At 38.3% G+C, this 12,171-nt stretch overlaps 3 protein-coding genes across 4 annotated transcripts in view; all 3 read left to right on the top strand.

Moving 5' to 3' along the window:
* Positions 1-749, top strand: part of LOC111780582 (serine--glyoxylate aminotransferase-like) — a 4,866-nt gene extending 4,117 nt beyond the window's left edge. The window contains exon 6 of the mRNA XM_023661016.1: positions 506-749. Within this exon, the coding sequence (XP_023516784.1) occupies positions 506-643 (138 nt within the window). The 3' untranslated portion in view covers positions 644-749. The remainder of the gene's footprint in view (positions 1-505) is intronic.
* A 1,726-nt stretch (positions 750-2,475) lies between these two features.
* LOC111779700 (phytochromobilin:ferredoxin oxidoreductase, chloroplastic) lies at positions 2,476-8,256 on the top strand. The gene is made up of 8 exons (XM_023659817.1): positions 2,476-2,835; positions 4,227-4,343; positions 5,738-5,832; positions 6,784-6,877; positions 7,001-7,132; positions 7,236-7,340; positions 7,643-7,693; positions 7,772-8,256. The coding sequence occupies exons 1-8, from the start codon at positions 2,647-2,649 to the stop codon at positions 7,958-7,960; spliced, it is 972 nt and encodes a 323-aa protein (XP_023515585.1). The 5' UTR covers positions 2,476-2,646; the 3' UTR covers positions 7,961-8,256.
* A 1,585-nt stretch (positions 8,257-9,841) lies between these two features.
* Positions 9,842-12,171, top strand: part of LOC111779605 (pseudouridine-5'-phosphate glycosidase) — a 5,657-nt gene continuing 3,327 nt past the window's right edge. Inside the window, exons 1-3 of one of the 2 annotated variants that reach the window (XM_023659683.1) lie at positions 9,842-10,009; positions 10,084-10,195; positions 11,060-11,170. In XM_023659683.1, the coding sequence (XP_023515451.1) occupies positions 9,911-10,009; positions 10,084-10,195; positions 11,060-11,170 (322 nt within the window). In that variant the 5' untranslated portion in view covers positions 9,842-9,910. The remainder of the gene's footprint in view (positions 10,010-10,083; positions 10,196-11,059; positions 11,171-12,171) is intronic. The other variant, XM_023659682.1, reaches the window with a different exon arrangement.

Raw genomic sequence — 12,171 nt, 5'->3', positions numbered from 1 at the left:
CCCCCAATCCACCCCCTTCTGAGGCCCAACGTCCTTGCTGACACACCGCCTCATGTCCACCCCCCAGGGTTGAGTCTCCTCACTGGCACATCGCCTAGTGTCTGGCACTGATACCATTTGTAACGGCCCAAGCCCTCCACTAGCAGATATTGTCCTCTTTGGGTTTTTCCTTTCATACTTCTGCTCAAGGTTCTGTTAGGAAGAGGTTTCCACACCCTAGAATGTTTCGTTCTCCTCCCCAACCGATGTGAGATCTCACACTCCCACTTTCTCAAACTTGACAAACATGTCTTCTCTTCGTCGTTAAACTGCAAATCTTCTGTTTCCTGGCATAATTCCTTATTTCTTGGCATGCTTTGTTCAAACATGGCCATGAATCAACCTAAAGAACGTCGAGCTTGTTTAGTAACACTCTCGTTTCTTATTTCTCGTCTCTAACTCGTAGAAATTTTGTTTGAGCAAGGAGGTTTAACCATTTTTTGATTGCTTTCTCATTATGTATCAGCTGCAATTGTTGGGATGTCTTGCTGGTGTTGAAATGATACTCAAGGATGTAGGGTACCCTGTTAAACTAGGGAGTGGAGTTGCTGCAGCTAGTGCATACCTGCAAAATAACATCCCTCTCATTCCTTCAAGGATTTAGTTTATCTGTCATGCCCATGAAATTAAGTTGCATTTTCTTCATCTCCAATGCTCTGTAAAAAACAATACTTCGGTTATATATTTTGATATTTTTCAAAATATATTTATATTCTCAAATTTCCGAGACTGAAAGATTACACCTACGATAATTCAAACCGTAAAATGTCATTAGAAAATTTTCGACTCGCTCCCATCTAGAGGCTAAGAACATATATTTTGATGCCAGCATGGTTGACTAAAGTCATAGTTATAATCTCAAACAATATTTGAAAGATTAAAATGTAACGATATGACCTTTTAAACTTAAATTGATTAGGGTCGTTACTGTATGCATAAAGCACGGAAATATCTTTTTAGCCTCTAATAACTTGAAATATCCGACCTAAATAGTATGAGTTGAGTTGGGTCAATATTTTTTTTTATTTAGGCTACGTTGAATTTTTTTAAAAAGGTTCGTGGGTTGAAATTTTTTCCATAGGGTCAACTCTACAGACAAAAAAATAAAGTCATAACCTGATTCAACCCTTCTCTAATTTTAAGATTATTTGGCGTTTTTAACCGATGTTAATGATGCATTGTGACTTATGAATGTTTGATATTTGAGTTTTATGAGATTTTAGCTATTAAACTAATATGAATAAATACAATTTTTTTTAATAATTAAAAAACGAACAATCCAACGACATGGTTTAATTAAGGTTGTGAACTGTATTCAGGTCACCAACTCAACCCATGTACGGTCTGGAAATCTTGAAAAGAAGAATTGAAATACAATAAAATTTTAAATCAATTGAACCATAACTTTTAAGATAAAACTATTGAAACGTGAATTAAAATGAACGCGCAAGTCTTGTTGACATTGACCCCATGTGTGTAATAGTTAAGCCCACGACTGGTAAATACTTTCTGCTTTAGCCCGTTACATGTTGTTATTAGTCTCACGGTTTTAAAACGCATCTAATAGGGAGATGTTTCCACGCTTCTATAAGGAATGTTTCATTTCACTCTCCAATCGATATGAGATCTCACAATCCACCTCCTTTCTAACGGCCCAAACTTACCGCTAGCAGATATTTCACTTTGGCCCGTTATGTATTATCATCAATCTCACAGTTTTAAATCGTGTCTACTAGAAAAATGTTTTCACACCCTTGTAAAGAATGTCTCCCCAACTGATGTTGAATCTCACACCATGACACAATCATCAACCGACTCATCACTTGTCTTAGTATGTTTGCATGGTTACTCCAAAAAAAAAAAAAGGAAGAGAAAAGGTTAAGTATAAAAAAAAAAAAAAACTAAATAACTCATCTAATGGATCAAACATGAACGCACGCAACATGAACGTGTGAAAACTAAGCCATTATTGTCAAAAACATGTCCTTTTTATGGTCAAATGTGAACCATTAACTCATTTTACTAAATTGTATCAATTCTTTGGTAGTATATAAGCGAGTCTCGAGAAATTTTATCCAAACTAGTGGAAATTGACACTAATCAGTAAACTCGAGACGAGCATGTTATAGCTTCTCATGGTCATAAAATTAACTAGGTAATAGACACCATATTTATCATAATTATACATGTCATTCATGTTCATTTACAAAGTTTCATTACTAATTTTCGATGTATAAAGTTGAATTTTTAGTCAAATTTAAAATTTTGATTTGATTTTTAAAAACATTAATTAAAAATTACTAGATATTATAACTAAAAGCTAAAGAGATATTTAAAAAAAATGATAATTTATGAACACAAATTTAACAAGTACTATAATTTAAGCCAAAGAAGATCAAAGCAAAGCATGTGGATTCCCCGATTTGTTTACTTTAAATTACACTTTTTAGTTGATGTCACCAATTTGGCGACGTGGGTCGATACAGAATCCAACATCCGAGCTCTCCAGCAGCTCAAACCCCAGCAGTAGATCCTGTGAGAGGTAGAAAAATGGGATTTTGGTAACCCAAATGCTGCAGCTGAATCTTCTTTGGAAGCTTTCCTGCTATGGGTTCGTGTTCTACTCTACCCTTTTGCCTTTCCTTCAACTCTCCACCGTTTTCAAGCAGCTGTAGCAGTAAGAACAAGTGTAGAAGAGCTTTCTTCCCTGTTTCTGCAATTTCTTATCAGAAATTTGTTCAATTCGCTTTGGATGAAACCAAACTTCATACCCATCTCTTCCCCTCGCCTTTACAGGTAATGGGTTTCTTCAATGGATTGTGTTCTTGCCTCTTTTGCTTTTGATTCAATTCAGCTTCTTTGCTCTGTTTTGCTTTGTAATGCTCCAAAACACTTTGGCTGTTCTTCTCCCCAGATGCGTACTTGTTTTCTCTCTGTATGCACTCTAATCTCTTTAGCCTTTCCCTTAAAGTTTTTAAAATGCATCTGTTCAGAAGAGATTTTCAACCGATGTAGGATCTCAAAATCCACTATCTTTGGAGGTCAACGTCCTCACTGGTATACCGCCTTGTGTCTACGGCTCACGCCTACTGGCTAGTAGATGTTGTCTTTTTGGACTTTCCTTCCCAAGTTTTTAAATTGCGTTTATTAAGGAGAGTTTTTCACACTCTTATAAGGAATGTTTCGTTCCCCTCTCCAACCGATGTGGGATCTCACAATCCACTCTCTTTAGGAGCTAACGTTTCTCGCTAGCACACCGTCCGGTGTCTGACTCTAATACCATTTGTAACGGCCTAAGCTCACTGCTAGCAAATATTGTCTTTTTGGGTTTTCACTTCTGGGTTTCTCTTTACGGTTTTTAAAACTTCTATGCTAGAGAGAGGTTTCCGTACCTTTATAAGGAAGACTTCATTCTCTTCTCCAACCGATGTGGGATCTCATAATTCGCTCTCCTTGGAGGTCCAACGTCCTCGTTGACACACCGCTCAGTGTCTGGCTCTGATACCATTTGTAACGACCCAAACCCACTATTAGTAGATATTTGTCCTCTTTGGGTTTTCCCTTCCGGGCTTCCTCTCAAGGTTTTTAAAATGCGTCTGCGAGGGAGAGGTTCCCACACTTATAAGTAATGCTTCATTCCCCTCTCTAACCTATGTGGGGTCTCACAATCCACTCCCCTTAGGAGCCCAACGTCCTTACTAGCACACCGCCTGGTGTCTAGCTTTGATACTAGTTGTAACGGCCCAAGCCCACCACTAGCATATATTGTCCTCTTTGAACTTTCCGTTCCGGGCTTCCCCTCAAGGTTTTTAAAACGCGTCTGATAGGGAGAGGCTTTCACACCTTTACAAGAATTGATTCGTTCTCCTCTCCAACCGACGTAGGATCTCACATATAGTGTCTTGTTTACAATTCTAACTTCTTCTGCCCTGTTCTGAGTTCTTAAATGATGAGCTTTTTTTCAAGCCATTTTGTATCCAAGGTTTTTGTTGATTCTATGTAAAGAGGTTTGAACTTGTTGTGTTATAAACGTGTATCTATATCTTTTCTGTCAGCATCAGCATACTTGATATGATTCTGGTTGAAGTTCTTAAACCTCTTATCAACAAATGTTTTGAAATTGTATGAATTCAAACACGAATCATTGTTTCTGTCATCATAACAATACAATTGTTCTTATCCTGCAGGAAAAGTATAATTCCATGATTTCAATGGACAAAAAAGTAAAGCTTGAAATGTTATCTTTCCAAGCTCCAAAGATCAGACTACTTCGCAGTTTAAATATTGAGAGTGAAACAATGCAGGTTTTGGTTTATATTTTGACCCTCTTTAAGTAAGAATCTTTGATGCCTTAGTTCATATTAGTTTTAAAAAATGGTAGAAAAGAAGAACCATCCCTTGAGAAAGCATTCCTTGGGGCTCTAAAGTATATGAATTTGCTAGTTACCCCAAGATAGTATTGTACTTTGATGATGATGAGAGGCTTGGTCTCATTCATGGACTTAAAAGTCCTTTGGTTATGGTTATGAGTGTGAGATCTCACATCAGTTGGAGAGGCGAACAAAACATTCTTTATAAGGGTGTGGAAACCTCTCCTTAGCAGACGCGTTTTAAAAACCTTGAGGGAAAGCTCGAAAGGGAAAGCCCAGATAGAACAATATCTGCTAGTAATGAGCTCAAGCTGTTACAAATGGTATTAGAGCCAGCAAGGAGGTTGAAAGGGGGGTGAATTGTGAGATCCCACATCGGTTGGAGAAGGGAACAAAACATTTTTTTATAAGGGTGTGGAAACCTCTCTTTAGGAGACGCGTTTTAAAAACCTTGAGGGAAAGCCTGAAAGGGAAAGCCCAAAAAGGACAATATATGCTAGCGGTGGACTTGGGCTGTTACAAATGGTATCAGTGCCAGACACCGGGTGATGTGCCAGCAAGGAGGTTGAACCCCAAAGGGGGATGAATTGTGAGATCCCACATCGGTTGGAGAGATGTGCCAGCAAGGAGGTTGAATCCCAAAGGGGGATGGATTGTGAGATCCCACATTAGTTGGAGAGGGGAACAAAACATTCTTTACAAGAGTGTGGAAACCTCTCCCTAGCATACGTATTTTAAAAACATTGAAGGGAAGTTCGAAAGGGAAAGCATGAGTAATATTTGCTAGCACCAGGTGATGTGTATTAGAGCCAAACACCAGGTGATGTGCCAGCAAGGAGGCTGAACCCCGAAGGGGGTGGATTGTGAGATCCCATATCAGTTGGAGAGGGAAACAAAACATTCTTTATAAGAATGTGGAAACCTCTCCTAGAAGACACGTTTAAAAAATCTTGAGGGAAAGGCCAAAGAGGACAATATATGCTAGCGGTGGGCTTGGGCTGTTACAAATGGTATCAAAGCCAGACACCAGGCGATGTGCTGGTGGATTGTGAGATCCCACATCAGTTGGAGAGGGAAACAAAACATTCTTTATAAGGGTGTGGAAACCTCTCTCTAGCAGACGCGTTTTAAAAACCTTGACGGGAAGCCCGAAAAGGAAAGTTCAAAGAAGACAATATCTGCTAGCGGTGGGCTTGAGCTATTACAACGAGACTATTGACCCATTGACCCAGTAGCTATTCTTATTTTCCTACTTTTTTCTGTGGTTTAGAAATGAAAACCTTAAACAACTGAAATTCACTCCAAAACCTGTTTCATTTATGGTGCAGGTTTTAGATTTTGCTGCATTCCCAGAGACAGAATTTGATGTTCCCATATTTTGTGCAAATATCTTCACTGCTGCAAGTTCAAGTATAGTAGTACTGTAAGCTTCTTTCAACTTTGGAGCCTGATAGGAGATAGTAAACTTTTTTTAAGTTATCGACTCCTATATTCTCGGGGCTTGTTTTTTGTACGCTCTTGTATTCTTTCATTTTTTCTCGATAAAAGTTCGGTTTCTTACACGAACACACAAAAAAACTTTGATGATCAATCGATCTTGGTCTAAAGTACGTCACGAAACCACAAGAATTGCTGATTCGATTCTTATCTACCACCTGTATATGAGTACACAATTTTTCCGACACTCAATAGCCTTAGTAAGTGTGAGATCCTAGATCCCACATCGGTTGGAGAGGGGAACGAAACATTCTTTATAAGGGTGTGGAAACCTCCCCTAGCAGACGAGTTTTAAAACCGTGAGGTTGACGGCGATACGTAACGGGCCAAGGAGGACAATATCTGCTAGTGGTGGGCTTGGGCCGTTACAAATGGTATCAGAGCCAGACACTAGATGGTGTGCTAACAAGGAGGCTGAGCCCCGAAGGGGGTGGACACGAGGCAGTGTGCTAGCAAGAACACTGGCCCCGAGTAGGGGTGGATTGTGAGATCCCATATCCCACATCAGTTGGAGAGGGGAACAAACCATTCTTTAAAACCGTGAGACTAATGACGAGAATTAAAATAACGAGAATCTTGTCTTTTGAATTAGTGAGCTTGCTCTACTTTTCGTTTTTAGGCACTTGTTAGAGACTTTAGAGAGCGCGAACGACAATTAAAATAACGAGAATCGATCGAATAAGTAACTTTTTTTAGAAATCTCAATCACATACCTGGAAAGAAAGTTGATATGGATTGACATAAGTTCGGCTCGTTTATGCATCGAGCCGGGGTCTTAAAGCATACGCCAATGGCTTCAGACGAATGCATCAAATCGTGCTCCGTAACGTTCTTGTTCTTGCTCGAACCTACACTAAATATAATCTTCTTTTTGTAGGGATCTCAACCCTTTGCATGATGTCATCAACCAAAGAGATTATAGGGAGAAGTACTATAAAAGCATACTGCATCTTGGAACCAAATATGCTGAGGTGAATGTTTATTTCTCAAGATATCGGTTGCGTTACGACCGCAAGCACACTCGACTCGTTTCGAGATATCAGGTGAACATTCTAAATTTGATGTGATTATTACTGAAAACAGACTTCCTGCAGCTCTTACCCTGGGGCGGAAAGCTTACGAGCGAGTCGTTGAAATTTTTCTCTCCCATTGTGATATGGAACAAGTCTTCCTCAACTGAGTCGACGTATGATATATTGTTTTCGGCATTCGTGGATTACTACAAGGTAGTTGAAGTTAACTAAACCGCTGCTATGATAAACATCGACCCCCGGGGCGATCTCTAGCTTTGTTTTTTGAAGATTTACTGATGTTCCAATGTACTTCTAGGCATGGCTTGAGCTCGTGAACAATGCTGCGGAGGAAACGATCCCGTTTCGACTTATGGTTAACCGAGAAGCGCAACACAGATACCTGTCGTGGAGGGCAGAAAAGGTCTCTTCTTCTTTCCTTTTATGTTTACATAAATTTCTGACTTAGCTACTGAGATCGAGGGATATTACTAAAACTGTAAGAGCCCAAGTCCACCGCTAACAGATATTGTCTGCTTTGGCCCATTACGTATAGCCGTCAGTCTCACGGTTTTTAAAACATGTCTGCTAGGAAGATGTTTTTACGCCCTTATAAAGACTGTTTCGTTCTCCTCTCCCATCGATGTGGGATATTACTAAAACTTAGCTAGATAACAACGAGATCATTTATTTTCTAACTTTATTGATGCAACATTGGCAAAACAGGATCCGGGACACGGTCTTCTAAAAAAATTAATCGGGGAGACGCTTGCAAAGGTAACGAACATCGACGATATCTGTTAATGTTCTTGAATCGTTTCAGCTTTGTTTTCTCACTTCACATCTAACCATTAGGACTTGGTGAGAAATTTCCTGTTCAACGGTGTCGACGAGCTCGGAAGCAAAAGGTTTCTGGATTACTTTCCAGAGTACTACTGTGAGGATGGTACCGTGAACACGAAACGCAGTATGGCTGGAAAGTCGTACGAGCATCGACCTTGGGATAAAAGAGGTGAATTCATTGGAGACTTGACCAAAAGCTGATGTTATTAGTTCTCTACCATACAGAAGTGAATTGGTGTAGGTATTATGTAAGCTGTATATTAGACTGAGCTCAAAGTTTGGTGGTGTCTATCATCCTTGGCTCTCCATTGTGAGGCACAGTTTTTGAATTTTGTGTCAAAATCTGAGTTTTGTCATTAAATTTCTATGTAACATTTAGAGAACTCAAAGTCTGATAGAGATAGGGACGGATCAGGGTGAGCACACCCATCTATGGGGTCTGTAACAGCTCAAGGTTACCGCTAGCTGATATTGTCTTCTTTGGGTTTTTTCTTTCAGCCTCCCCTAAGAGGATTTTAAAATGCATTTACCAGGAAGAGGTGAAAATGTTTGCTGAAACACCCCGCCTAAATGGTGTGTGAAAGTTCTCTGTTTATAATCAAATAAATTACAAGGATATGAAAATAGTAATGAATAGGAGGATATAAGAATATATTTGCGTTTAATAAAATATCAAATATAATATATATGGGAAAATATAATTTAGTACTAAATATTAACACCTCCTGCAAGCTAAGCGTCTGACTTGAACAAACGTGAAGCTTGGATCTAAAAAATTTAAAGAGAGGTTGAGAAACACTTTTCGTGAAGATGTCAACAATCTGGTTTGGAGGAGGGGTAGAGAAACACTTTCTTGTCCATCGAAAACTATAGAGGGATTGTCGCTCAGCGGCGATGTTGCCTTGGCTTCGGCGCGAATATGTGTAACCCAAAAAGTATAAGGGGAAACCTAGAGCAAAGGACAAAAACAATGTTGAAGCCGGAAGATTCGCCACATTTCGCGAATGAGCCAATTTTGGCGAGATTCCAAAGGTAAATCTCTGCATAAGGTCGATAGGTTTCTCGAGATTCTGTATATTTTTATGGGGACGCTCATGAGGATTTTGAGGTTGTATGTATAAAGTACGGCGAAGGGTGATTTGGAGGTCAAAAAGGTGGAGTCGAAGAGTAATCAATTGGCTCCGAAGGCAAATATCCACTAGCAGCTACTGTCTTCTTTGGGCTTTTCCTTTCGCCTTCCCTAAGAGGGCTGTCCTCCTCCATCGATGTATTATCTCACTGTTTCAATGCTTTCTGAAAAGCTCTACGAAAAATGAAAAATTGGCTTAGGTTGTTTTGATGGTATTAGCACAAAAGAAAAATAACCCATCGACGTGTTTGTAATCGTTATGTACGGAATAGTTCAATTGTTAAAGGAATTAGTGTGACAAACGTTTGAATCTTCATCTTGTATCGTTCCGTGTGGGTAGCAAAAGGATCGAGTCCTTTGAAATTGATACCATTTTTTTTTAAAAGTTTAGAGACTTTTTGAAACACGGTCTAACAATTTCATTTATAAGAGAATTTTTTAACTATTAATTTTTTTTTTTTTTAATGATATTAACTACAATTTTGAAAGTTAAAATATATTTTTTAAACATTGTTTTACAAGAGTGTTATTGTTACTTTTGGAAGTTAGACAAATAATTTTTATGAGATATTACCGACATTTCTTACAAGGGTGTGGAAACCTCTCTCTAACAGATGTATTTTAAAATCGTGAGTTTGACGGCGATACATAACGGACAGTGGACAATGTTTGCTAGCCGGTGGACTTGAGTTGTTACAAATGGTATTAGAACCTGACACCGAATGGTGTACTAGCGAGGACGCTGACCCATAAAGAAAGTGAATTGTAAGATCACACATCGGTTGGAAAGAAGAACGAATAATTCCTTCAAAGAGTGTGGAAACTTCTCTCTAATAGACACGTTTTAAAATCGTGAGGTTGACGGTGATACGTAACATATTAAATCGGACAATATAGACGAATTAGGAAGAAATAATTACCTCTGTTAAAAGTAAATTTACAGTGCGAGGTAAATTTTGGAATAACAAATAAAAACACTGCCCCGAACACGCTGCTCTGGTTTTCATTCGGAGAGAAGAACAATGGCGTCTTCGTCTTCTTCTTCTTCAGCTCTCTCAAGAATATCTAATCTCAGTAGACATTTTCACCCATCAGATTCGAAAAGCAGCGATAATCCACAGGTCAGAATCATCAAAACAATCTCTTGAAACCACTTTTTCCAGCTTTTTTGCTTATTATCTCATCAATGTTGAAGGCTGCCATTGACGCTCCATTTCGAGGCCTAATTAAGATATCCACCGAAGTTTCTGCTGCCATGTCGCGCGGGCATCCTGTTGTTGCCCTCGAATCAACCATCATCTCTCATGGTGACTCTGATTTTCTTTTGCCATTTCAATTGTTTGATTGCAGTGGCTTTTGGTTTTTCGTTGAAGTATTTGAAACCCTAGAACCTCTTTTGTCCAAACCTAAGAAGCACAAACACTTTAATTTAATTACCGTGTCCTGGATAATCTGGTACTCATTGGACACGAATGGGACATTTGTTGAACATGTATCAAACGCTTGTTAAGTATACTAAATAGACACATATATGACAAAAATAATAAATTTTGAGAGCAAAATAGGCCGAACTAATTATTTAAGCATATAAATGCTTGAACTCATTGACTTTGGATTTACTTTTTTGTATGAAAATGATATAATTTAAGAAGTGTATATCTTAATGAACGAATTCTTACTCTGTCTATATGCTAGATTTCAAGAAAATAATGTGCCGTCTTCCATTTCGTGTTGTATCCCTGTTTTGGATATTATTTCATGATCACCTAGCTTTGGTTCTCTGATGAGTTGAATCCTGTAGAAAATTGGACAAAAGAGGGAGTAATGTGGACATAAAGAAACGAAATGAAGTGACTAATTGAACACTAATACTGTGTATGATTCTCAGATGACGAATTATTGCATTTGAAAATCATTGGTTTTACTCCAGAAGTTTAGAACACATAGTGGGTTATTACAAAAGTGAATGTTCAGTCTTGGTGATGTAGGTTGTAGGATCTAGTAGTCTTCTTAGTTTGAAAGCAGGAAAATTTGTGAAGGTTGACTGTTATTGGATATTAAAAAACTAATGAACATAAGTTTTTCATTTTTTTAGCATTCACTCGGAAAAATATGTTTTTTCATTGTGAAGTAGGTGACATCTTTCTGTTGTTTTGTCTCTTTGTATGTAGGTATGCCATATCCGCAAAATCTGGAAACTGCGAAGGAAGTAGAAGCAATAGTGAGGAAGAATGGAGCGGTTCCTGCAACTGTAGCAATTTTAGATGGCACACCATGCGTAGGTGTTTATTAACTACTCGATCTCTATACCTGTCGATCCTTCCTGTGCTAATGATAGTCACATTGTATACAATTTATGCAAATTTCTAATCATAATCAAAGGAACCTTTCTCTTGGAGGATTGAACCATCTTTATCTTTTGATCTATAGTCCATTTGGATTGAAGAGCTTGAATTAGCGTTGACCTCTTGATTTAATCTGTACATGAAATGATCCTCTAGCTCATGTTCTAATACATCACCATATGGTGTAACTAATACTTTGAATGGTTATCGATACTCTATTGCTATCCATGTGTCAGGTGCTATGAACTTTTTTCTAATTGTTGCTTCCTAAACTGTTGGAATTTGTGAAGTATGAGAGCTTTAAGCTATATTCTCATGCATCCATTTCACCTTCTGTGTGCAGAGTTAAATTTTCCTGTTGTTTTCTATCTTATGGATTCATCTTTGCAATTATGACACTCTTTTAAAGGAGCTTTAAAGCCGTTATTTTTTGAAATTTTTTTTCTTGGTGTGAGATCCCACATCGGTTGGGGAGGAGAACGAAACATTCTTTAAGGGTGTGGAAACCTTTCCCTAGCAGACGCATTTTAAGAACCTTGAGGGAAAACCCAAAGAGGACAGTATTTGCTAGCAATGGGCTTGAGCCATTACACTTAGAATGTGGTATTGTGACAATTTTCATTGTGGAAGTTGCAAGGGATAAAATTGTTTTTGAGAACAAAGCCTTTGAATGCATTAAATCGGAACAAAGACCATTTACAACATCTGTCAGTGTCGTTACAAGAATCTTTGAAATATGCTTCTTGAGGTAGATGGCAAGTGGGCATACGATTAGCTTTTCCTTTTGCAACCCTTTTCTACCTTGGTATAAGTTTCATTTTAGCGTTTCTTATTCAATGCTTGTACTAATTTCACTTCCTTAGTAAAAGTACTCATTCAGAACTAAAACCTTCAAAACTCTTCTTTCTTTTTTTTTTCTTTTTGTTTTGTCCCCCCCC

The sequence above is a fragment of the Cucurbita pepo genome, chromosome LG18 (assembly GCF_002806865.2).
Source record: "Cucurbita pepo subsp. pepo cultivar mu-cu-16 chromosome LG18, ASM280686v2, whole genome shotgun sequence".
In the NCBI taxonomy this organism is placed as follows: domain Eukaryota; kingdom Viridiplantae; phylum Streptophyta; class Magnoliopsida; order Cucurbitales; family Cucurbitaceae; genus Cucurbita; species Cucurbita pepo.
The sequence above is the reverse complement of the archived record's forward strand: the minus strand, read 5'-3'. Positions and strand labels throughout refer to the sequence as shown.

Excerpts from the sequence above, each read along its gene's own strand:
- LOC111779700 (XM_023659817.1), top strand. The coding sequence starts at position 2,647 with ATGGGTTCGTGTTCTACTCTACCCTTTTGCCTTTCCTTCAACTCTCCA. Across the intron at positions 6,878-7,000 it reads TTGGAACCAAATATGCTGAG|CTCTTACCCTGGGGCGGAAA; the intron begins GTGAATGTTTAT and ends GACTTCCTGCAG. Across the intron at positions 7,133-7,235 it reads CATTCGTGGATTACTACAAG|GCATGGCTTGAGCTCGTGAA; the intron begins GTAGTTGAAGTT and ends ATGTACTTCTAG.